Here is a 23,963-nt window from a genome sequence, read left to right as displayed (position 1 = left end):
CAAGTCAATTGAGAGGATGCGTATATGTACAGAAGTCACAAAAAGATGGACAATGGCCCACTATGTATGGAATGCGGATGCGAAAGATCGAGATCAAAAGCGTTGCAGACGGTAATGACTTTTGTAATCAGTGTAATCAGCGGTATGAAGCGGGACCAGATTCAGGTCATAAATCGTAATCAAGTTTGTAGTCCCAATAGCATTGCTATTGCCAGGCAGGGGCGCTTACGCTTAATGCTCCGTGTTTACTCGTACTCATGTTCCAATTTCAGAGACCATGTTTCGTCCTCTTCTAACAGACCTTCCAGCAAGCACCAGCATTTTGTCCGTTCGAGATTGACCAGTGTCAGCATGTCTCCCTCATCTGGGCAACCGCCTACGCCCGATTCTAGCTCGATGATGATCCGACACTCTCCACGAGCTTCTTCGTCTCGAACTACCGGCAATCCTCCGGCCAGTCCGGCAGGCAGCTCGAAGCCATCCAATGACACCCCATTGAGTCCAGGTAGGAAAAGAAGGAAGGTGACGAGGAGTAAGCTAGGCTGCCTGACATGCCGTAAGAGGAGGAAGCTGTGTGATATGATGAAGCCCACATGCGGTGCTTGTACACGACTACAACTGGTATGTTCATGTATTCCCTAAGAATGACTTACGTTGTATATCATGAGATGCTTACAACAAGTAGGATTGCAATTGGCCTCCGGAAGAGCCAGCTCGTTCTGCAAGACGACGATCTCAGCAATCATCTGTACCTTCTCCTTCCCCATCTATCGTAAATCCTCCACCGACCATAGCAGCTGCAACAACGCTTCCCTTTGCCCAACCTCCCGAGTCACGCTTGCCATTCATGGTGCCACCCAACGATGCTCTATCATCTATCCCAGCGACAAACACCATGGACGACTTCGTTGGCATATTCGGAACTATCGATGGGAATCAGAATACAACTACAACGGGAAACGTCAATTCTGTTGATGGTACGAACATTCTGAGTAAGACGATCGGTAATCATGAGCTACCCAATAACGATCATATGGAATCTGGGGATACAAGTCTACTAGACTGGTTGTCTGGAGGTGGTAATCTAGATGAGGTAAGTAATTCACACATATAAGGTGTTGGTATCGAGAATTATCTAACATCACGGATCTGTGACAGGCGACATTACAATTATGGGCAGCAGATTGTCTCGCTGTACCTACCACTCAAACTTTCAACGCATTCGATTCACTCAACAGCGTCTTACTCCAACAAACTCCTCCATCGCATCCTGATCCAGTGATTGATCCCACACTAATATCGTCTAATGGGAATAACGCTGAAGCCGGACCATCGGCTCCTCGTCCCCCACAATCACGTACTGCATCCCGTCGGCCATCCCACTCACCATCATACAGAGGCAGCGATACTCCACCGATAAATTCCCAGACTGACTTATTGAATTATTTCCACGAATCACTCTCCAGGCTGGTCTCATGTACAGGAGAATCAGCTCCAAGCGCATTCGAATCATTCACGAAATTGGCAAACATGACTGCTGGTAGAGGTCCTGCAGGGCAGAGTTTACATCTCAGTATCTTAGCTTGGGCAGCAAGACATATGGTCAACAGAGGATTGGCGAAATATGAAGCAGTCAGCGAGAAATTTAGTCTACAAGCTACGACCCATTTGGATAATCGCATGAACCAGCTGTTCGATAAGAGGGGGAAAGAAAAAGCTCAGAGTTCCTCAGCTGATGGAGCAGAACATCACGATAAAGATACGGAGAAAATGACACTTTTAGCTGCTGCATTAATGATAATGCAGTTCAAGGTGAGTCGGAATGCTGCATTTTCGTTTGCCATGTCGGTTGAACCATATGCTGATATATCTTCCAGATATGCCGAGGGGATGTATGGGGCTTCAATACTCTAGTCCAGCATCTCACTCGGCTCGTGCCGTATGTCTTCACAAGTGAAGACCTTGACTCGCAGCCTGACTCGATGCATACTTCCTTGTAAGTCAATTTCAAGTCATGATCACCAGTCGTATACTGATTGATAATGGCATCAGCTTCGAGAATCTACTCTATCATGACGTACTTGTGAGTATGACGACCCTCGTCGCAACACGCTGGACTGAGCGATTCTGTCTGTCCTCTAGGGATCATTCATTTTCACTCAAGCACCGATGATACCCAAATCCATCGCGCAGAAATACAGTCGTGCAGGTCTAGATACCCTTCATACACTCACTGGAGTCAGTTTACCTCTGTTCTCAAGAATGCATCGACTGGCAGAACTCATACGTTTGAGACGATCGAGAAGGCATAAAGGGTGGAGCGATGAACACCTCCTGGACGTTGTTAAACCGGCTTTGCAGATTGAAGCGGAATTAAATGAGGAGAAGATCAGGCTTGATGCTTTAGTGATAGGTATGTTCGGAATATTCCCTTATTGTCCATACGAAATGACCGCTAATTGATTTTGGTGAACAGCCAAACCACAAATACAAGCTCATCGGTATTTGCACGAAGCATTCCGTACAGCTTGTCTGCTGCAGCTGAGATGTTTCGTACTTTGTGAACCACCCAGCTCGCTACATATTCGCTTACTGGTGCGACAATGTCTCTCATTACTGGAAGCGATGTTGGATGAACGCCTACCTGGATTATGCTCTGCACATTGGGTGATATTCCAAGCTGCACTATGTGCGATACCCGGTGGACAAGAAGCTGAGGAGATGGATGATAGAGATAGGAGTGATAGGATATATGACGATATCTAGTGAGTTGTAATCGGTAGTGGTCAGCAATGACATCGAACCTGACTTCAACATGACAGTGCGGAATTTGGTTTTCGAAATGTTGAAAGATCCCGTAAGATCGTACATGAGTTATGGAAGAAAAATGCAGATGGGAAGGTATTTGTAGATTGGCTTGATGTACTGGAAGAAAACGATTGGGAAATATATGTTGTATGATATGTACATTATACATGGACGTGTTACGAAAGTGAATTTATCACTCTACAATTTACCTATAGTTTTTACAACCCATTTACTATCACCTCCCAAAGTCACATTATCGTCCTTTGACCATTCTTCCGGTATGGAAGTCGGTAAATCAGGCAACAGACTCTTGATGTCCTCTCCGAATTGATATATCCTCTTCCACTTGCCATCTTCCATTTTATCTCTCCAAGCGTAATATTCTCCATCTTTCGACTTTGCCAATCCCAAAGCGTGTTCACCTACTCTACCTAAATACGCTTGTGTTCCACCATCTTCCGACGCTAAAACGATATAAGGTGCTGCAGCGGGCAATTTCATCCTACGCCATGTTTCCACGTAGTCCTCATACAGGTTGGTTTTGGGATTGTGCATTATACCAATTTCTATCACATCTCCATTGGGGAGAGTCTCGAATTTACCTTGATCGGGCATATCGGTCGGTGGACGAGAATCAATGATGTGATCCCATTTGAGAATTGGATTTTCTGCAACGTATATATATCACACCGCAAATCAGCATTCCCCGTTGTTGTGATCTGATAGCCAAGGTCAAGACGAATATGATAACTACACACCCTTGGTGGATCCTTCTACCTCACCTACGTGCGCGACAGTGGACCAATCGATCTTCCCCACATCAGGGCCCGAGTTGAACACTCTCAGGTCCAATGAATACCCATCGATAGTAAGGACGAGCGTATCTGTATCTTCTATAGGTTCTGCTCCCGACCATGCGATGGATACTCTGGTTGATGCGCGTGCGGCCATGATGATTGCTTAGTTTAGATGTGGTCGAAGCTGGAGCTGATCAATTGGAGACTTTGTACTTCGGACCAGAGCTTGATCCGATAATCCGGGAATGTTTGGCTCCCTTGGTAGCTCTTAGGTCTTATGACAGATGGTATTGAAGAAGATCCGTATGTATCTGGCGATAGATGTAGCATTCAACCATGAGCTTGGCAACACCGAAAGTGCAACTTCCAACCGCACCGGTTATCTGCGGGCCATTCACCTGCAGATAGATATCCTTAGCGCCCTCCACCTACATGTAGCGCGTTTAGAGGTCTGTGCGCATACGGATAACTACTATATCGGAGGACAGCGACTGAGTTACACTCCAATGGGACAAGCAGCTTATCATTATTTTGCTTCCTGTATATTTGATTCGAGATTTCATTACTGGTAGTCATCAGCAGCACAGGCCATTATCTGCTTGAGAAACCTAAAAGAAAGAGAAAAGTCAACTACAAAAAAAATGGTATCGACCACATCTGCATCTGCCCCCACGGCCGATCTATCATTTGATTTTGGGCCTCCCCCACCTACATTTGCCGATAAGTATGCTGAACGAGAATATGTGAAGGAGAGATTGGCTCTGGCTTATAGAGTCATTGCTAGGGAAGGAATGTGTAGGTACCTAGTTTTTTGTGATCTCTTAGCTTTTCTGTCTTTCAGCACATAACGCTGATGGCAATCGTGTGTTATCAAAAGGTGAAGGAGCTTCTGGCCATTTGACTTCGAGAGATCCCGTTGACAGGGAATGCTTTTGGGTAAGTCATCTTCTTCGCTTGACATCACTCCCCACGTGATATGTGACTTACCGTTAATGGCTTGTTCATTATTAGGTTAACCCATACGGCCTTCATTTCTCACGAATGACCTCTTCCGATCTCCTTCTTGTAGATCACCACGGTAAGATCGTAGCAGGTGGTAAGCCTCATCAACAGCGATACAACGCAGCGGCATTCATTATTCACTCTGCGATCCATGCCGCTCGACCAGAAATAGATTCGGTCGTTCATACCCACTCACCATACGGTAAAGCCTTTTCGACCCTGGGTAGAAACTTGCCTTTCTACTCGCAAGATTCTGCTGTATTCTATAACGATGTTGAATTATACGATAATCACAATGGTGTTGTGTTATCGAAGAACGAGTCGCAGATGATAATCGACAAGATTGGTGGTAAAAAGGCTTTGATCATGCAAAATCATGGTTTGTTGACTGTTGGAGGATGTATCGAAAGTGCAGTTGCTTGGTTCATGCTGTAAGTACAGTCTCAGCCATGTCCGTCCCCAACACAAGCTAATTAATTATGACGAGATAGATTGGAGAATGAATGCAGGACAATCTTGACTGCTGAAGCGGCTGCTGCTATGACTGGATCTAAACCCATAAGCATTTCCAGCGAAGTAGCAGAATTCACGTAAGTCGCTTGCCCGCTTGCAATATCGAACCACGGTGTTATGGCTGATAGAGCGTGTGCAGGCAACGAGAGATCGGTACTGAGGAAGCTGGAAGATTCGAAGCATTACCATTTGTAAGTTGGGCCTACCGAAAGAATACCTGTCCGCTTACAACCGTTCGATATAGTTCGACTTGGTGGAAGAGGAATGCGGAGGTGCGCACAGGAAGTAGGGTTGCTTATGCTGTTGTAAACATGATGATCGACGTGGTCCGTATTGTTGTATTGAGGTAGCATGCTCTAGCCACGTCTCGAACCATGCATGTACTTCTTCCTGCCCTTCGAGAGATGTTGTAACATAAATCGCCAAAAATTTCTCAACATGGTGTTATAAGTTAGTTATAATGGTTTGCAACGGGATGACAACGGAGATGCTGCCAGAGATGATATGATTACCAGTTGAAGAAGGGCAATCTGCCCAATTTCCATTCACTCAGAATTCGCAGCATCAATAACATGCATCATGAACTATGGTAAAATCATATACGACTTGAACAACGATATTAACATCCGCAACAATATAGAAAATTCTGTTTAGAAGAAGAAATCCGAGAATTTCTGAGCTCTAGTTTGAGGTTTACTAGCTCTCTTAGCTTCTGAAGCCTGGGTCAAAGCGTCTATATGGTCGACATCAGACACGAAGTCGATTTCGTTGGCGGGAACGACAAAGTGCTTCTCTTTTTGATATACAGTCTGGTAGATCTTGGATCCGATGTAAATGGCAAGGAAGATGAAAATACTTCCGTAGGCGAACACGAAGTCTGGTCCGGCGAATGCTCCAGGATAGAACAGGTAGTATCCACTGTAATAATGAAATTATCATATGTCAACAAACTGCACTGAGTGAGATGGAGGAGCAGAGGAGACAAGAGCTTACCTGAAGAAGAATACGATGGGTGACCAGACGACGACGTACCACCCTGAGAAAGGTTGGAGATATCCTTTCACAGGGAGGTAGTTGGTGTTGAGAAGGTTTTGAGCTTTCAATCCTGATCTGAATCGGAGGTAGGTGCTAGTGGAGATATAGAATATCAGCTTGATGATCTCTATAGATCAGACAATAGAAGCAACTCACAATCCGATACAAGTCCAGGAGACAAGTTGAGCGGCACCGACCAGGTTAATCCACCAGTTCAATACCTTGACTGTACCAGATGAAACGGAAAGGTACGACAAGCAACCGAAAGCGAGAGTGACGCAGACTGCTACCCAAGGTACACCATGTCTGTTGACTCTCTTGAGGATAGCGGGAGCTTGGTTCTTGTGGGCCAAACTGAACAACGATCGAGAAGCGACGAAAACGAAAGAATTTCCAGTGGAGAAGATACTGATGAGGATAAGGGCATTGACGAGAGAAGGAAGAACGGGAATACCAAGTCGGTTCATTGCTACATTTTACCAATATTGAAAATTAGCGATTGTCAGAAGAGGTTCTGGTATAAATGTACTTTACTTACAAATGACGTAAGGACTCTTAGCGGCACCTGGAGCACCAGCAGAGATGGCACCGAGCAAGTTCTCGTCGGTGGAAGAAGAGACGATACCAACGCAAAGCGCACCAGTGAGGTAGAAACATAAGATACGGTAGATGGTTGAGTTGAAAGCCTTGGGTAAGATCCTTCGGGGATTCTTGACTTCACCACCGATCAATGAGATATAATCTGGGCCGACGACACTATAAAAAGGGACCAGAGAGTAAGCGAAGTGTTTGTAAATGGATGCCTTGGGAAGGAGAATGTACTTACGCGAAGGTGGCCCAAGATAACGAATCGAAAATACCAGTCAAAACCTTTCTGAAGTTGACTTCACCAGCGAAAGGACCAGGGGTCTTCCAATATCTGAAACCGTACTTGTCACCAAGTGGGTTACCTCCCACCATCGTGATGAATGTATACAAGGTAAGACCGATCATGAGGAATACCTTGGTGATTGAGATGTAGAATTCGATTTCACCGAACCATCGAACGGACCAAATCTGGATGATGAAGAATGCGACTAAACCAACTGAGATGATAATAGCAGGGTGTAAAGTCAAAGTCCAGTATTCGACGATAACGTTCAAGGAGACAAGTTCGAAACAGATCAAAGCGAGTTGAGTGATAACATACTATCATATCAAACAAATCGTCAGTATCTCCACGCGTTGTTCGTACAGCGTACAGATAGATAGACTTACGTTCCAACCGAGAGCCATACCAAAACTCTTATCGACGAATCGACCAGCGTAGTGAATAAAACCTCCATCGACAGGTAAAAGACAAGTCATTTCGATCAAACAATTACTGGCGGCCCAAACCACCGCACACCAAATGGCCACACCAAGAAGCAAACCAATAGGTCCAGCGCTGGTCAGGGGGTTTCCGATAGATACGAACAAAGCTGATCCGATAGATCCTGAAATTGCAATAAGTTGGACATGTCGCATACGAAGACCACTGTAAATGGATTAATAATAGTGTCAGTCATACTCGGAATGAGGTTTGGCTTGGGACCTGACGACCTAACTTACCGATGAGGGTCATCAGCCAAAGCGAGGTCTACCTCTGGACCTTGTCTGTTGACTTCGTCAACGACAGCCGATTGAGGCTCGCTGGAATAATCTTGCAAGTCCTTTTCCTTGGTTTCGTAGGACATAATGGGAATTGTATGGACAGTGAAAGCGTTGGGTTGAGGGAAGAACTACTTTAACATTCCTTCGTCATGTGAATATATATATGGTATCGGTCTACAAAAAGGTATGATAAGACCCGTAAAAAAGATCGACTGGAGATATGCTCACTTCGCTTCGCTTAAGCATCTCACCCGAGGACCAGTGGGGTGACCGACACTCCAAAACTAATTGTACTCGAAAAGTCGTAAATCAATCGATAAGGTCCACTGGTGTTGCTGTCTGACCTGTTCGGTTAATCTCCTCACAATTACTGTAAAAAAACAACCTTTGGCTTGGCGTGTCAGGAGAGTGGAGTTGCGTTATCTCATTTACTGTATTCAAGCCTTCTGATTTGGTAGACTAATTTAGATCCGGTCTTCATCTCAAGCGCCAGGGTCGATGGGCGTTTACAAGAGGAACATGCATGTGAGTCGTGATTTACCCGTTTTGGGAGATCTCCGAACTCTGTCTCTCGGAGCAGAACGATAAAACTGATACCTCATGTCAGACAAGCTGGAGCAGAGGAATCCCGAGCGCTTGGATTCTATTGCTCTAATAGATATGCAAGCGCCCATATCATCCTTGACCTTGTGATGTCAAGAACAGAACATATATGTTCTCAAGGTAGATAGAGAACGCAGAAGTCTATCTGTAGTAAGCTTACATACCTGAACAATCATAGTGCTGTAGCGAACGCTCAACCGAAGCTAGAATATCTTGTCCTAGTACATAATACATTCACATACACGATGCCTGATATTGAGATGCTCAAAGATCGATCCGCCGAAGGGTCGGTCAGTACCGAAAGACTTCCCATCGTCGATATCTCACCTTATCTCGATCCATCTTCGAGTGAAGAAGCTCGAAAGGTAGCTAGTCAAACGCTTGACAAAGCATGCAGGGAGTTTGGTGAGCTATTTCTTGCGCTCATAACGTCCATTTTATCGGAATTCAGCTGACGCTCAGGATTGAGCAGGTTTCTTCTACGTGACTGGTCATGGACTTACACCGGAATACATGAAAGACCTCCTCAAGCTTGGTCACAAGTTCTTCGAACAACCCCAAGAAAAGAAAGATTCGATTCACATATTCAAGAGTATGGATCGAGTTAGGGGTTATCAAAAGATCGGCGAGAACGTCACATATGCCAAGAGGGATCAACAAGAGGTGAGCTCCTCTAGTCCCCCCTTTGGCATAGTTGGGCACAGTATGTACTGTGATATTTTTCTATAGGCTCTCGATATCTACCCTGAACCTGAAAACCCGTCAACAGCACAACTGGAAGGAAGTCAACTCTGGCCTTCAGAAAATGATTTACCAGGATTCAAAGATACTCTACTTGATTACACCGAGAAGATGTAAGTTCTCCGCCTCTTTCAGGACAATTGGCTTCTGATACAGGGCAATCACTGACATATGTTCTTGATCAATAGGAAGAAAATTGGTCATGCATTCATGAGAGCTATGTGTGATGCCTTAGGACACAAAGAGATGTTCGATCAACTTCAAGATGATAACTATTGGGTGTTAAGAGTTATCGGTTATCCACCTTTACCAGAGGAATACGATTTAGATAAAGGCATTTCATGTGGTGCGCACACGGATTACGGATGTTTGACTTTCCTCTTGGCGGATGATACCCCAGGGGCTTTACAGGGTGAGTCACTTTGACATCCTTCACCACCCTGTGGTCGTTTGTGTATCTATTTCGGTATGTGTATGTGTGTGTGTGTGTTTGGCTAACGCAAAAAGGTTCTAGTCGAATCAAAAGATGGTAGTTGGATTCCTGCCGATCCCATCCCCGGAGCATACGTGGTGAACATTGGAGATATCATTGATACTCTAACAGGACATCAATACAAATCGACTTACCACCGGGTTATTCACCGAGGATCAAACTACCGAGTCTCGATGCCATTCTTCTTTGAACCTAAGAGAGATCAGGTTATCCGGACTCTACCAGGGATGGTACCGGCTGGTGAAAAAGCCGTGGAACCTTTTACGTATTTCGATCATCTCAAGGTAAGCTCACTTATAACAATAAAGGAGAGAAGATCGGATGGAACAGTGCTGATTGATGTTCCAGCGAATGATCTATAACCACTTCGTATCGAACGACGAGGCTTTGCCCGAAAAACCAAATGCGAATGCCCTTACTCAACGAGGCTAGGACAAATATCTGCTCGAAGGGACTCACGGTGAATGGTAGAAACGAATAGGGATACATATGGACTGTACGATATTAGCCTAATTGTATATGAGAGCTGCATGTATGGATGCCATCTACGTTTTGCTGTTGTTGCGATTATGTATGAGGCAAGGCCACACAAAACCCCTCTCATTTTTCGTCAAGACAAGCTCCGAACAACCTGGGTACCCCCTCTTCGGTAAAACAATGGTGGAGAATGATTTATGCATGCATGTAATGAATTGATGGAAGGTGTATATGCTATATATAATGGTATTGATATTGATGTGTCTCCGCGTAGACGATAACCTATAATTCATCAACGGTTCTAGCGTCCGTTTTTTTTGTCGACTTGTCGTCTACACCAAGAGCAAGGATACTCAAGAAGTCATATACCATATCGGCGGCAGCGATGGCAGAGATTTCAGCTGCATTGCGAACAGAACCTATCAGTATAATGCACAATCTCGATGATTGAAAGGAGGTAGGCATACCTTGAGTGTCGTAAGCGGGGGATAGCTCGACCACATCAAAAGCAACGATGTTCAAGCCAACGAGTGAATGAATGATCCGTCGAAGTTCTCTAGAAGTCCATCCTCCGGACTCGGGTGTACCAGCTACATCCAAAGAAAAGAAACATTCAGTACCCGCCCTTTGGTGGGGTATGATTAGACTTACTAGCAGGCACGATGGATGGGTCCATGACATCCACATCTAACGAAATCACAACGGGTCCAGTACCAATTCTAGCTTTGATCTTCTCGGCAATCCACTCCACACCATGATCATCAATGTCGAAAGTGTGGATGAGGTCGAATCCGGCAGTCACATCATCGTCTAAGTCTTGGGGACCCTACGTGTTCATTCGTTAAATAAGCCTTATTGCCTCTCATGTCAAGCGTGGGTCATGTGATGACACTTACAGAGAATCTAGTCCTTATACCCGCATGAATGGAAGAGTTCGCCTTGATGAACCCACTCTCATAAGCGTGCCAGAAGAAAGTACCGTGATTGACATCAGCTTGGAGGGAAACACTACCGAGGTACCGGTTGGGGTTCCAAGTATCTATATGAGCATCAAAGTGAATGACCGAAACTGGTCCGTAGACTTCTGAGACAGCATCAAGGATGGGAAGTACCTATAAATGGAAAATACACAATTGTCAAAAAAACCTATACCTATATCTGAGGATCGAAGAGGGGAACAAAGATGCTTACGATAGTATGATCACCTCCCAAAGCAATTATCCTAGGATGATATTCGCCATCCAGACCTTTCTGCATGTGAAGTCTCTTCATTTCCTCCTCATTGACTATGGGATGATGTAAGACAGATTTGTAACCTGCTTTCACTTGCTTGATGGCTGTTTCGGGATCGAAGGGGGTGACAGGGACGTCTCCGCAATCGAGCTATGTGATCCCTCCGGAGTTTAGCTTTACTCAGTGTGTAAAAGTAGGACTATTCCAGGTTCGCTCACAACGTAAAGACCATTGGTGTATGGGTTGACCTTGAGCCGACTGGTATATCCTCTTTCAGGTCTCTGCCTTCTTGAGCCTGTCCGACAACAACCACAGATCTATATCAGCTTATGTGATAGATTCGAGCAGAGGGGAGAATGGACTTACCACTTCGCAAAGCGTATGGGCCAAATCTGGCACCTTCATAGCCAACCAACATTCAGCTCAGGTCTCTTCCAACCTACTGACAGATGTTTGACTTACCAGGTCTGAACGAAACGGCTGAATCAAACGGAACACCCAACAAAGCTACATCGAAAGCCTGTTCAGGCTTATCTAAACATTTTACATGAGGGAGATGGGCGAAAGAGGTCACTCCGCTAAAAGAGAGATCAGGAGTATTGGCATATTCGTCGTTCCATGGGTCGACTTTACCGTGGGTGCCGTGGGCGGATACTGCGAGAGCGGTGACGAGACCACAGAGGGTCGCAAGGGAGGTGTGCATAATGCAGGAGATTTTGAATAAGGTATGGATGATCTGGTAAGATACAATGACCTAAATGGGGTTCAAAATGCGTAGAAAGCATATCGACGATGGTCTAGGAATAGCCGTATGATTTTGTGGAGAACGTGAAAGTAAGTGATTTCATTCACCATACCCGCAAGCGCTCGATAGACGCCCATATGAAATCAAAAACATCAGTGACTCGCTTATGGTGTGGGGATTTGATCCCTTCATCATCGTTTTTACGAAATGTTTGACTTCTCAACGATTTGACCGAGAATGCCGACATGAACGCTTGTCTTTAGCATGGAAGGTCAGGTGATCGATGACCTCGCTTACAACTCTTTGTGATCAGGTCAGACGGGCTCGCATAACTTGGGCACTATTGTAAGGTGCAATCTCCACTGCGCAGGTGGGTCTCAACCGGGCTCCCGGAAGGATCAAGTGGACCCGACTCCCTCTCAGAGACTACTCATGGAACTTGCATTTCATCGGGAGTATGAACCCCACTACAAATCTGTACCTGGTTAGGCCGCTGTGAATTTGGTGGCAAGTAGATCAGCCAAATCATCCATCTCGACATCGTTTGATGATCCAGCTACCCCTGCTTCGGTGTTCGACCAAGGTTGCGATGTCAGCTCATCGACTTGGGGTTTCAATTTACTATAGGATTGGAAGGCTTTGCCCAGAGGACTATCCTCCGTAGCTTGATATACAGAAGCTTGTATGAATGATCCGAACTCTTCTGCCATTCTACGTGCATCCTCTACCTCTTTCAGATAGCTTTCACTAGTAGTGTCATGGTCTGGACAGTTGTTCTTCGAACCCTGTATGGCCTTTTCATTGATTCTGTTTACTTGGGTGAGCACCTGGAGAGAAGTGATCATTGATTGCGTTCTCATGGTTCCCAAAAACGCTGTAGCTGCACTCTCCCATCCACTTGCCCATTGGGCTAATTCTTCTTGTCTTTTCCGCAGCAGGGAACTCGAGCTTGGTCATGATAGCGTCCAATAAGTTTTTCTGCTGTTGGAACTGCGTTGATGTATGTTCGAAAGTATGCTGGAGTTCTCTGTATATACCAAGAAGAGATTGGTCATCCTGTTGGTGTCGCAAGGTAATACCCAACCTTTCGGTGAGGCTGCTAATTCCAGTGATGCAGCTCTCAAGACTCCTTCGAGTTTCGATGTACTCCGTCTCGGGGTTTTCCGGCTCGATGGGTAAACTGAAATAGTCTTGCATGATCAATAAGCTTGTGACTGATTGTTAGTGTGCCGTTAAGGAGTCATCAGTGGCAATTGCTGTGCTATATATATCCTACAGACATGTGGTATGCTCTCATGATAGGGAGCGGAAGAATCAAAGGGAACGGTGTCATGGAGACTAGCGGGGGGACAAGATGAAACGCCCTTTGAAAGGATGTCCATTGAAGGCTACAGGAGTCACTTTTGGGTCAGCTCGTTGTCACTGGTGAAAGGAATGGTTGTCCCCCTTCTCCATTCGTCATAGCCTTGATCTGACCCGATCATAGGACGCTCATTTACTCCTACCGAACAGAAATATCATATCGTGACAGCCTAGCAGACAAACATGCTTGTCTCCCATTTGCGCCTACCGTAATACAAGTCATGCATAGAAAGGATGGTTGTATGACGAGAAGATCTGCAGATAACGAGTGCAACCTGGAATGACAGAGTGACGTCATTTCATCTTTCTGACCATTTGAAGGGAAAAATCCCAATGTAAGATTGACACTCATCCTCATCATAATTGTCGACCTCGACATCTTCTTATTACTGACCTGTATATATCCTCCTATACATTTATCGTATATCACTCGCCGGTCGCAGCTAGTAGATCCTACGATCAAAACAACCGCCGATCGACAGAATGGACTTGGGTCCACCTATATCACACTCTCCTGCCAATGGGCAGACAACTGCGGAACCCGCTCCAACTACCACCGTGCCACCTACCGAACCCGCTACGGTGGCCCATCCCCCTGTTCAGAAGGACTTACCAGCGGTTCCACCGGCCTCCAGCCAACCGGTCAACGCGCATCTTGCGAGTGCCCCTAACACTGCTGGACAGACCGCCAGTGGTCCAACGGTAGATAGCAGCAACACCGACCACCCAGCAGCACAGCAAGTCCTTCACGAAAAACCTCATGAGGCTGCTGTCCCGTCTGTTCCATCCACCGAAACGCACCCATCGGATCCGTCAAGAGGAACGACCGCACCAGCAGCTCATGCAGGTCAAGCTCAAGCTCCCACAGCCTCTATCGACCCAAACAAGCCTTCGTCCGAATCTGCACCAACGGCTTTACCTACTAATGCTGCAACCCACCCAGATGAGCAGAAGGAAGCGATTCAGAATGAACACCCCGCTGTGGTACATCGAGAGGTTGAGAAGACAAAAGCCGAAGCGAGGGAGCTGAAAGGCGAAAAACCCAAAGGAACGGTCGTAGCTGGTATAGAAGATGATAGACTTTGGGCAATGTTGAGACGATTTGACGTGGTGAGTGTTAAAGATAATGAAACCTCTTTTGCTGATATACTTGGAGGATATAGCAAATCACACATGTTCTTCACCCTGCTCATCACCTGCCACCTAAAGAACCGGATTTACGACCCTCAACTTTACCCAATCTTCCCTCTCATTCTGATGTCTTGCGATCAAATCTCGAGAGGGTCTTCGCAGCTGTTGGGCCATCCTCGGTTATGGGTCTGAGAGAAGTCCAACGAATGATGTCTTGGGCACCCGAGGAACGATGGAGGACTGGATCATTCTGTGCTGCGTATTTCATCTGTTGGATATTCGGCTATGCTGTTGCAGGTGTGGTATCATTCTTCATCGCTATAGTGTGTTTCCCAAGTTGTAGAAGATGGTTCTTCCCTCCTGTCGCTCCTGCACCATTCACTCCTCCCAGTGCTACCGACCCTACCAATCAGAAAGGAGATGAAAGTATACTAGGAAACGTAGATGGTAAAACAGTTCATAGGAGTAAGGCTGAACAGGCTGAGGAACAAGCTTTCGAAGCTACAAGTATCTTGCAGGCTTATACGACTAGGTTACTCTTTGTGGGTACCCCTATCAACCCTTTGATCTTCACTAAGAGTTATAGACTGACTAGCTATGTGGATTACACAGGACGGACGAAAGAAAGGCAAAGAAGCTGGGAATTCGAGTGTAGGAGAGAAGAAACGTAAAAGTGATACCGATTCCGAATCGGACTCCGAGCCCGATGACGATGTAGCCCCTGGTCAACCTGGCGTAACTCGTGAAAAGCACGGTAAAGATCAATCGCAAGGTCTCGAGTCCGGAGCTGTCGTCGTTGGTGGAGAGACGGTCACGCCTGATAAACCTCTGAGTGAGAAGGAAAAAAAGAAGTTGGCTCAAAGAGAAGCTAAGAGAAAGAGGGATGAGATGGTATCCAAAATGACTAAAGCTACGGAAGAAGGATTAGGTGCTTTCGCTGATATGATGGAAAGAATGACCAAGTGAGTGATCTCATTCTTCATTGATTCCAATGTTTGAGTAGTTGAGCATTACGCAGTATGCTCATTCTATTTTCCATTCTTGTCACAGCGCTCTTTCTCCTCCTGCACCTTACCCAGACTCTTACGCTCGATTCAAAATTGCCGGCGCATTCCTCGTTCCTATCATGTTCTTGTTCACCTTCGTCCCACCCTGGGTATTCGCCAGGTCCGCTACCTTCTTCTTCGGTGTCGGATTCTGGGGTCAACCTTTATTGATCAGAGCTGGAAAGGAAATGATCAAGTACCTGCCACCAAACTGGGAAGAATTGATAGATATCCGAAAGTACGTGTATCATCATGCTTCCGTCAATATATCTCTCTATCTGCCTGGGAATCGGAACGCTTACATTGATTTCCTTTACAGCTCAATCCTGTCTGGCGTTCCTACCGATGCTCAATTGACTCTTCACCTTTTACGAGTTGCAGAAGCACTCAACGCTCCGTTGCCCCGACCACCGTAAGTTTGTGACATACTTGCTCATCGTCACCTATACTGCATATTGAGTAACCACTTTTACAGTCCACCCCCTCTCGAAGGTACTCCAAAAGTTAGTCTTATGAATCCTTTGTCTGATTTGATGAGAATTATGCTGACGCGTTCTACAGGAAGCGATTAAAGATACTACTCCTGCGACAGTCACAGCCGAAGACGACGCGGAAGTTATGGAAGCTGAAGAAGAAGGCGGACTTACCGAAGCTACTACGAAGGCTAAGCACAAGACCAAGTCTCATATTTTGGGAGCCTTCAAGGCTGCCGGGAAAAAGATGGCGGCTTTCCATGGAGATGTCGCAGTGGACGGTAGTAAAAAACAGGCACGTAATGAGGCTATCGAACGTGGAGAAACGGATCTGACGACTGGCGAAAAGATCGGATCCAAAGTGGACAAGTTGTTCTTCAAGGGACATATTAAAGATGATGGTACACCTCACTGTAAGTCTAATTACATTCAGTCTTCTTCCTGCCCAAACACGGCTGACCAGTCCTTATCTTATCTGCTATCAGCCTACCCATGTAAACTCGATAAAACTTCTGGACACATTATCCTGGAAAATAGGAATGATAATGTGAAAGAACCTAGAATCACTTTCGTACCTATTTCTGGGAAATCAGAACACTTCGTCTGGCCTGTTGACGACATTGTTGAGATCAAGAAGGTGAGCTTATCTCATGTGTATATGTCACTGCCCTTCCTTATGCTGACCTTGACATTTGCGTTGCAGAGTCACGTATCAATGCCTCGTATGGCCCTAGGATGGGCCTCAGGAGCCGAAATCGAAGGGTTGGGACTGACGATCCGATTCAAACCTCGTACTCAACAGATTGCTGAGCATGTAGGAAGTGAGAAAGATGAAGGTACAACGATCCATCTTACCAGGGTAGGACGAAGAGAAGAGCTGTTCGTAAGACTGGTCAGTATGGGTGTACAGAGATGGGAGGTCCTTTAGATGCTTAGCAGACAGCAAGACGATCTAAGGTATATGAGTCATGGAGAATAGGATACACGATGATTCCATAATATGTAGCTGAAATACATGTAGCTATACTTGCTTTTGCGAAAGCAGGTCAGATGCCCGTTGGGTTGGATCATGTACTCGTACATTCGATCCATCACTCAGCTATTATTCAGACTACTGATATCACGAACCTTCGTGATTCCCCTTTCCTCAAAGTGTGAATCCAGACCTCAACATTTTATGGTTACTTGTATGCTTCACCTCCACATCGCTCGAGGTGAATTCCGGCGCCGATCACGATCCGGACCTGGATTACCCCGACAAAAGCACAAAGTTTGGAAACTTTTGGGTGGGTTATCGGGGTTGACCGAGAGCTTGTGCCATTTCGATGGAACGCACCATGCTCTGCTTGCTTCTTACATTGGCTCTTGACTTAAACTTAAGTGTATATCTCATCAAACTCTCTCTTTTTGTTGTATGCCCTCGTAATCGATCCAGACATCAGTGGCCTGGCATGACATATACGCCAATACAGATACGAAATTCACAATGTCAGGAAACATCAACGATAACCGGTCTATAGATGAGATAGAAAGAGCCCTCCCTCAGATCCAGACGCAAGATTGGGACGCCTCGCCTGATGACAACGAGAAGAAGCAAGATCTCGAAAATGTCGAACAAGCTCAGGCTCAGACGTCTGGTCATACGAGATTCGATGAGGAGCCGGAAATACCAAAAAACAATCTTTGGATAGTGATGCCTTCGTAAGTTTGCTGTCTAGTAGTTGCACGCGATATACTTATTTTGGGTTGCTGGATGGGTAGGATCGGTTTGATTGGATTTATCTCAGCTCTCGATCAATCTGTACGTCTTCTCTCCTCCATCACTATCACTCATTCCTTCTATCAGTATACACGGCTGAATGTGATTATCACTCGATGTATAGATCATTTCCACGGCTTTACCGACTATAGCAGCCGAATTCAACACCACTCCATCCGAATACTCGTGGATCGGTACTTCCTACCTGCTCAGTCAGGTAATGATGAACCCGGTCAATGGTCGAATAACAGATATAGTAGGAAGGAAACCAGCTTTGTATATGGCAGTTATCATCTTATTGGTCTTTTCTGCTCTATGCGGTTCAGCAAAGAATGCTACCTGGTAGGTTCCTCCCCAATTGATCGATCGTAATAATCATATACAACGTAGCTGATGATGATGAGCTATCGATAATCAGGCTGATCGTCGCTAGGGCATTTGCTGGACTAGGTGGAGGATCGGTAGTCAGCCTATCATTAATTGTTGTTTGTGAGTCTCCCTTACCTTCTTTCAAGGTCTAACGTACGCTCGACACTGATTACCTTGCCCATAGCCGATGTCGTTCCTCTTGAAAAACGAGGAGCTTATCAGGGTTATATGGGTGCTACCTGGGGAGTTGCAGGAACTTTAGGTCCAATCCTTGGAGGTGTCCTAACGACTAAAGCTAGTTGGTGAGCGGTACTAAAGCTTCATTCTCGATAGTACGCACAAAGCTAATTTGATTCACCTTCTTATTCAGGAGATGGTGTTTCTGTAAGTTAAATCTCAAGCACTATTCATATCATATCCAGACAATTCTTCTAATATGTCTCATATAACATTAGATATCAACATACCTATATGTGCTGTCGCACTCGTACTACTATACTTCTTCTTAAACCTCAAGAGAACACAGAGAAGTGATATATCCGAACTACGAAGATCGTTTGATTTCGTTGGACTGTAAGTTTCGCTTTGACCGCTTCTCCGTTGGATCACTGATCTGATCTTTGCTTTCTGTTTCAGAATCCTCATAATGGCCGCAGCAGCTATGGTAGTAGTCGGCTTCTCCAATGCCGCCGACGAAGGGTTCGGGTCTAAGACTGCCTTCCCAATAATCATCGCGGGCGTAGTAACAACAGCTTTGGCCGTCATACATTTCTTGACTACTAAGAAAAACGCTATCATCCCTGCTGTAAGTTGATCAAATCCAGTAAATTACTCCTGCTTTCCACCCCAACGCAAAGCCACTGATTTTCTTGAGAATTGACTATAGCGTATGCTCAAAACTCGTACACCGTTATTCTTCACGTTCGGTTCATTCTTCCAATCACTCATGTTCATGCCCGCCAATTTCCTCTTGCCTCAATTCTTCCAAGGTGTAGGTGGTGCATCGTCCCTTAAATCAGGTGTGGACTTTATACCTTTTTGTGTGGCTTTGACTATATTCAGTATAATCGGTAAGTCAAGTCAAAAATCATCTCTTTAACAAATATATCAGATACTATCCTGTACTGACATTCATTTCTACTGTACTGTCGTGTAGCTGGTGAGGTATCAACAAGATTCCATACTGTCCGACCTGTAATTTGGACGGGTTTCGTGTTGAGTGCAACAGGTTATGGAATCTGGTATGCGGTATTGAAGTATGATGTATCGTACGCTGCGCAGGAGGCAGTACAGGTGGTAGTAGCTGCTGGATTGGGTCTGGCAATTTCAACCCCGATGTTGGTTATTCAAGCTTCGATGCCGGGCAAAGATATGGCGGCTTCTACGGCTGCTTGGACCCTATCACGTTCTTTAGCTGCTTGTATAGGTAGGCTTACTGTACCTCCTCCGGAAAAGAACGAGAGCTGAGTGCAACGACTGTATAATAGGTGTGGCTATCTTCACTGCTGTTTTTAATACTGGTCTGAGATCGAGGTTCTCCAAGATTGACGGCTATGGAACGTCGTTCACTGCTCCGACTAGTACAGCAGGGTATCATGCCTTGCATGATCTTCCGGAAGGTCCAATGAAAAATGCTGTTATGGAGGCTTTTGCAAATTCCATGAGGGTGAGTACACAATCATCATCATATAGAGTCTTGAGCGTTGAGCTGATGGGACGGGTTATGGGTTATAGGTATGTTGGATTATCGGATGCGCTTTATCATGCGCTGCTCTCGGAGTGAGTTGTCCTTTCATCGTTCTGCTCCACCCACGTATCGCGATCGATGTTGATTACGATGGTGGGATAACTAGATCACATTATGTACGAAATCATACAGTCTCAGAAGATCTTACGCTACCGCGTCCTCTACTCAGGATATCGCAAGTCCGACTGACGAGAAGGGTCAAGCACAAGGTGAAGACGAAGTTGGCGGAGTGATGACAGATCAAGCTACGGAAGATAGACAGAATAGGGAATTGTTAAGGATCGAAGATGGATTGAGGGATACAGGTGGTAGTTTGCCTCCTACAAGGATGAATTCGAGAATATAACATAGTATGATCGAACTTACATATATCGATAACTGAGTTTATCTCTTCTATAATTCAATTTATCTCTTCTATAATCAAATCTATAACGGACAGATGTATAGTTTTGCATGTGATGAATCAGTTCAGTTCAGCAACCATCTTGACGGTTCGACATAGTTTCATTATGCTTGATATTATATCTGATGGTACATGCAGATACTAACACAACAGATATTGGTACGACTGTCACCGACAGCAACAGCAACGAAACATTGAACAAGTAAATTGACCCCAAAACTCTTCTCCGATAAATTCGGCAAGCAGTGAGCCTAGTGTTGACACACACAATAGAAGCCATTTTGGCAATCACTCCTTCCACCCTACCCAATCCCTGACCATCCTCTCACCGCACCCTCCTTCTCCACCCAGATCCATATGTTCCCCCGGACAATGTTCCAAAGCCAATCCACCTTTCTCATCCAGCGATTTTAGGCCTATCCAGTCACCTATATACATCGGCTGGTCCGTCATGGGTACAATCACCGTTTTGTTCAGTGGAGAGTAGGTTGCGAAATGTGACGATTGGGCTGGGGAGACAGTTCCTACGAATCAGTTAACCAGAAAGTCAGCCTCAAATGTCCTGCAAGAATTTCAAACAGGAATCGACATAATTCATGGTGAGAAACCAACTTACGATCCTGATCAAAAATGACAGCTACGAAATTGTCCAACCCCTCTATACCCAATCCACTGCCATTCCTTCCTTTTTCATCATCCTCATCGCCGTCGTCGCCACCCAATCCCTTTTCTCCATTAAGATCTCTTATAAACGTATTCACATCCCAAAACTCGTCTAATCGCTCTGTATCCCTAAAATAGGCAGCTTGCACGATATGTGATTGGGCATAAGGCGTGTAGATGCCCGCTCGAGCTGCCCGAGCCGCTAGGAGACATGAGAGAGTTGGTGGGGTGGGGCAGGGAATTAAGGCAGATATGCCAAAATGGGGTGTACCGAACTGGACTCATACGATCAGTCAGCATATCACACCGACTCGCACGCCAACGATCGGAGTTGAATAGTTGGTGATTAAGGGATCTTGTTGATCTGGATCAGAATGTAACTTACCGTTATGAGATTACGGACAGGTGGATCGTTGCAATACTGAGCGTAGAAACGCATAAACAGACCGCCTTGGGAGAACCCCATTGCATCGAACTGTCAGAGCAAAGTGGATCAGAATCAGTGAGATGGGTGGAGACCAATAGCAAGTGAAGGTCTTGAGATCTGATGGGAATGCAAGAGAGAAAGGGGATATCTACTCACCCCTCCTTTCAGCTCAGGTATAGAAGCGATCTGCTCACACCCCGCCCAGCCCTGTTCCTCAGCATTGCCCCACTATAAATTGTAGCAGTCGAAAATATTAGCGATCCTGAGTTACTGGCAAGCAGATCTGATTGAGAATACTTACAAATCCAGCTCTTCTCTCATCGTCTAAACTACCCCCTTGAGGTATCTGAATTGAATGGACGAATATCCCAGGATGAATTGACTTGATATCTTCAACGAACGATGAGATCCCAGATGAGAGTGCTGTATCACCTAGACCGTGCCTATAGCGAGATATGAGCTGTCTGTTCCCATAATGGACTCGATTTACGTGATTTCATACACATACCAGATCACCAAAGGTCTCGGTTGTTTGGTTCCTAAGACGAGTTGATCACTGTCAGTGACTGCTGATGCCGGAGCAGATGTGACACTAGATATGGTAGATAGTATCCAGGACAGGATCAAATGAGGTGCCGGAATCATGGTGGTTCACCTATGGCAAGTACAACAGATACGAAGAATGAAGGCAAAGGTCAAAGGGAGAGAGACGATATCGATTGCAGCTATAACAAACTCGAACGTTTCTGGCGATCAGCTTCAGATGCATCTCCTCGTTTCAACCATTCGACCTGAGATGCGGGGTCTCCATTCCTTCCCAAGTGCCACACTGCCACTCTTCCCGTAACTCCGTCGTAGTAACCTCGGCGTCCGTCCCCCCACTTTGATCTCCGTAAATTCATGGTGATGGTGAGTGAAGACGTCGTTATTGATGACATGCAAGTCTGATCCATCAACATAATCAACAACTAGTACCCAACTTCATCATTCAGAACCAGGACTGTTGACGCTTCAGGCCATACAACCTATCGATATCATCACACAGAGAAGAAAAATCTGATCAAAATGGCCTCTCCCGCTGCTGCTCAAACCACCTCTAAATTCCAGGCGTTCATGAACCATCCTGCTGGACCCAAGTGAGTTGTATACCTCATCAACAGAAATCCATCTATGGCATGGCCGGAACGCTGACAATGGGTCATTTCTGCTTTCGCATCTTTCTCTGCCCTTGCTCTCCCAAACTGTGTCTCGCTCAACATCAATCAATGATTCTTCCATTCATGTTCATCGTCAACTTCAACTCTCGACAGAACTATCTTCTTCTGGGCTCCTATGGCGAAATGGGGATTAGTAGCTGCCGGAATAAAGGATCTTTCCAGACCTGCAGATAAATTATCGGTCTCCCAGAATGTCGCTTTGGCTGCTACAGGTTTCATCTGGGTGAGTGTTTTGAATTTGCTTATATTCTCTCCTTCCCGCCAACCTCCATGGGAAAGATGTTGTGGACACTCGATATTGCTTGGAGGAAAAGTGTCAGACGAGAAAACATGGAAGTCCTAGTGGAAGATCAAGCGGAATCCGATGGGTAAATGTGCTTTGGTGATGAAAGCGTTTAGAAGTGATTCAACCATACAAGGAAAAAGAGACATCACCGTATATAAAGTGTCTTGGATCCTTAGAGATAGTCACTGGAAACAGCTCTCATTCCTCTTTAGTTTTCGGTCCTTTCCTCCTTTAGTGTCATTCAGAACACTTTGAAACGCACCTAATCTCCTTTGCCTTTGAGTATACTATAATCACAGATGGTTGACTAATCCATCCCATTATTTCGTGTGATAGGTCCGATACTCGTTCGTAATCACACCAGTCAACTACTCCCTCGCCGCTGTCAACTTCTTTGTCGGTTCTACGGGTGTAGCTCAACTCTACAGGATCTGGGATTTCAACAGGAATAAACCTCTTACCGCTTCTATCACTCCTTCCGCTTAGGCCAGCCAGGCTTCCGTCATCGTCATCATCAGATTCGTCCAGTGCAGTATATCGATGGATAGGGTTTATGATAGAATATCAGGTCAAATCATGGATAGACCTGAAAACGTTGTAGTTATACCCCCTTCTCCCCCACATTCTCGGTTGGTCGGATATGCCTTTCTTACGGTATTGGGGAAGATCATCATCATGCAATTTTATGTTAGAAACATTGGACAATTTAACTTACAATAAATATTGGCTGACTGTTACCCATTATGGAAAGGCAGGTTCAAACTGACCGACGCTGTGACGTGTGTACTTACCGAGTCAGAGTACCAGAGTGGGGCACATTTGGGGATTCTAGAACTAGCGGAAAAAGTTTGAAGGATTCAGAAGCAAGTACGATACTTTAGAAGTGAGCAAGCGAGGAACGTCCGCGTATCTTGCATATACTCCGACTCGGTCAGTAGCATCTCTCATTACCTAACGAATATTCTCAAGAATCTTGAGATCAAATCGCTCCTTTGTTGTCG

At 45.5% G+C, this 23,963-nt stretch overlaps 11 protein-coding genes across 11 annotated transcripts; 6 read left to right on the top strand and 5 right to left on the bottom strand.

Moving 5' to 3' along the window:
• Window positions 1-351: 351 nt before the first annotated feature.
• Window positions 352-2,961, top strand: V865_000745 (uncharacterized protein; the record flags this gene model as incomplete). The annotated part of the gene is made up of 8 exons (XM_066224574.1): window positions 352-621; window positions 686-1,093; window positions 1,159-1,812; window positions 1,878-1,996; window positions 2,053-2,083; window positions 2,143-2,413; window positions 2,477-2,765; window positions 2,823-2,961. 8 exons carry the CDS (start codon window positions 352-354, stop codon window positions 2,959-2,961), a joined length of 2,181 nt encoding a protein of 726 aa, XP_066080671.1.
• A 45-nt stretch (window positions 2,962-3,006) lies between these two features.
• V865_000744 (uncharacterized protein) lies at window positions 3,007-3,759 on the bottom strand (the record flags this gene model as incomplete). The annotated part of the gene is made up of 2 exons (XM_066224573.1): window positions 3,007-3,476; window positions 3,567-3,759. The coding sequence occupies 2 exons, from the start codon at window positions 3,757-3,759 to the stop codon at window positions 3,007-3,009; spliced, it is 663 nt and encodes a 220-aa protein (XP_066080670.1).
• Window positions 3,760-4,246: 487 nt separating this feature from the next.
• V865_000743 (uncharacterized protein) lies at window positions 4,247-5,409 on the top strand (the record flags this gene model as incomplete). Its single annotated transcript, XM_066224572.1, has 6 exons — window positions 4,247-4,400; window positions 4,483-4,541; window positions 4,617-5,038; window positions 5,099-5,197; window positions 5,260-5,311; window positions 5,365-5,409. The coding sequence occupies 6 exons, from the start codon at window positions 4,247-4,249 to the stop codon at window positions 5,407-5,409; spliced, it is 831 nt and encodes a 276-aa protein (XP_066080669.1).
• Window positions 5,410-5,770: 361 nt separating this feature from the next.
• V865_000742 (uncharacterized protein) lies at window positions 5,771-7,870 on the bottom strand (the record flags this gene model as incomplete). The annotated part of the gene is made up of 7 exons (XM_066224571.1): window positions 5,771-6,038; window positions 6,114-6,248; window positions 6,312-6,624; window positions 6,694-6,911; window positions 6,982-7,343; window positions 7,413-7,671; window positions 7,746-7,870. The coding sequence occupies 7 exons, from the start codon at window positions 7,868-7,870 to the stop codon at window positions 5,771-5,773; spliced, it is 1,680 nt and encodes a 559-aa protein (XP_066080668.1).
• Window positions 7,871-8,635: 765 nt separating this feature from the next.
• Window positions 8,636-10,056, top strand: V865_000741 (uncharacterized protein; the record flags this gene model as incomplete). Its single annotated transcript, XM_066224570.1, has 6 exons — window positions 8,636-8,795; window positions 8,863-9,053; window positions 9,120-9,244; window positions 9,320-9,543; window positions 9,646-9,908; window positions 9,973-10,056. The coding sequence occupies 6 exons, from the start codon at window positions 8,636-8,638 to the stop codon at window positions 10,054-10,056; spliced, it is 1,047 nt and encodes a 348-aa protein (XP_066080667.1).
• A 327-nt stretch (window positions 10,057-10,383) lies between these two features.
• Window positions 10,384-12,037, bottom strand: V865_000740 (agmatinase; the record flags this gene model as incomplete). The annotated part of the gene is made up of 8 exons (XM_066224569.1): window positions 10,384-10,502; window positions 10,569-10,691; window positions 10,753-10,927; window positions 10,998-11,213; window positions 11,293-11,484; window positions 11,553-11,629; window positions 11,701-11,733; window positions 11,797-12,037. 8 exons carry the CDS (start codon window positions 12,035-12,037, stop codon window positions 10,384-10,386), a joined length of 1,176 nt encoding a protein of 391 aa, XP_066080666.1.
• A 527-nt stretch (window positions 12,038-12,564) lies between these two features.
• V865_000739 (uncharacterized protein) lies at window positions 12,565-13,276 on the bottom strand (the record flags this gene model as incomplete). The annotated part of the gene is made up of 2 exons (XM_066224568.1): window positions 12,565-12,826; window positions 12,978-13,276. 2 exons carry the CDS (start codon window positions 13,274-13,276, stop codon window positions 12,565-12,567), a joined length of 561 nt encoding a protein of 186 aa, XP_066080665.1.
• Window positions 13,277-13,924: 648 nt separating this feature from the next.
• On the top strand, window positions 13,925-17,019 carry V865_000738 (uncharacterized protein; the record flags this gene model as incomplete). Its single annotated transcript, XM_066224567.1, has 9 exons — window positions 13,925-14,551; window positions 14,605-15,114; window positions 15,185-15,534; window positions 15,623-15,856; window positions 15,938-16,030; window positions 16,094-16,121; window positions 16,180-16,504; window positions 16,577-16,728; window positions 16,795-17,019. 9 exons carry the CDS (start codon window positions 13,925-13,927, stop codon window positions 17,017-17,019), a joined length of 2,544 nt encoding a protein of 847 aa, XP_066080664.1.
• Window positions 17,020-17,577: 558 nt separating this feature from the next.
• Window positions 17,578-20,312, top strand: V865_000737 (uncharacterized protein; the record flags this gene model as incomplete). Its single annotated transcript, XM_066224566.1, has 13 exons — window positions 17,578-17,792; window positions 17,853-17,892; window positions 17,975-18,192; window positions 18,269-18,339; window positions 18,404-18,521; window positions 18,590-18,603; window positions 18,675-18,792; window positions 18,856-19,024; window positions 19,106-19,289; window positions 19,376-19,645; window positions 19,707-19,885; window positions 19,954-19,998; window positions 20,073-20,312. The coding sequence occupies 13 exons, from the start codon at window positions 17,578-17,580 to the stop codon at window positions 20,310-20,312; spliced, it is 1,881 nt and encodes a 626-aa protein (XP_066080663.1).
• A 345-nt stretch (window positions 20,313-20,657) lies between these two features.
• On the bottom strand, window positions 20,658-22,104 carry V865_000736 (uncharacterized protein; the record flags this gene model as incomplete). Its single annotated transcript, XM_066224565.1, has 6 exons — window positions 20,658-20,893; window positions 20,986-21,307; window positions 21,418-21,507; window positions 21,616-21,687; window positions 21,761-21,902; window positions 21,968-22,104. 6 exons carry the CDS (start codon window positions 22,102-22,104, stop codon window positions 20,658-20,660), a joined length of 999 nt encoding a protein of 332 aa, XP_066080662.1.
• A 420-nt stretch (window positions 22,105-22,524) lies between these two features.
• V865_000735 (uncharacterized protein) lies at window positions 22,525-23,448 on the top strand (the record flags this gene model as incomplete). Its single annotated transcript, XM_066224564.1, has 3 exons — window positions 22,525-22,595; window positions 22,770-22,899; window positions 23,299-23,448. The coding sequence occupies 3 exons, from the start codon at window positions 22,525-22,527 to the stop codon at window positions 23,446-23,448; spliced, it is 351 nt and encodes a 116-aa protein (XP_066080661.1).
• Between the last annotated feature and the right edge of the window lie 515 nt (window positions 23,449-23,963).

This window comes from Kwoniella europaea, chromosome 1 (assembly GCF_036810445.1).
Source record: "Kwoniella europaea PYCC6329 chromosome 1, complete sequence".
Taxonomy (NCBI): Eukaryota; Fungi; Basidiomycota; class Tremellomycetes; order Tremellales; family Cryptococcaceae; genus Kwoniella; species Kwoniella europaea.
The sequence above is the reverse complement of the archived record's forward strand: the minus strand, read 5'-3'. Positions and strand labels throughout refer to the sequence as shown.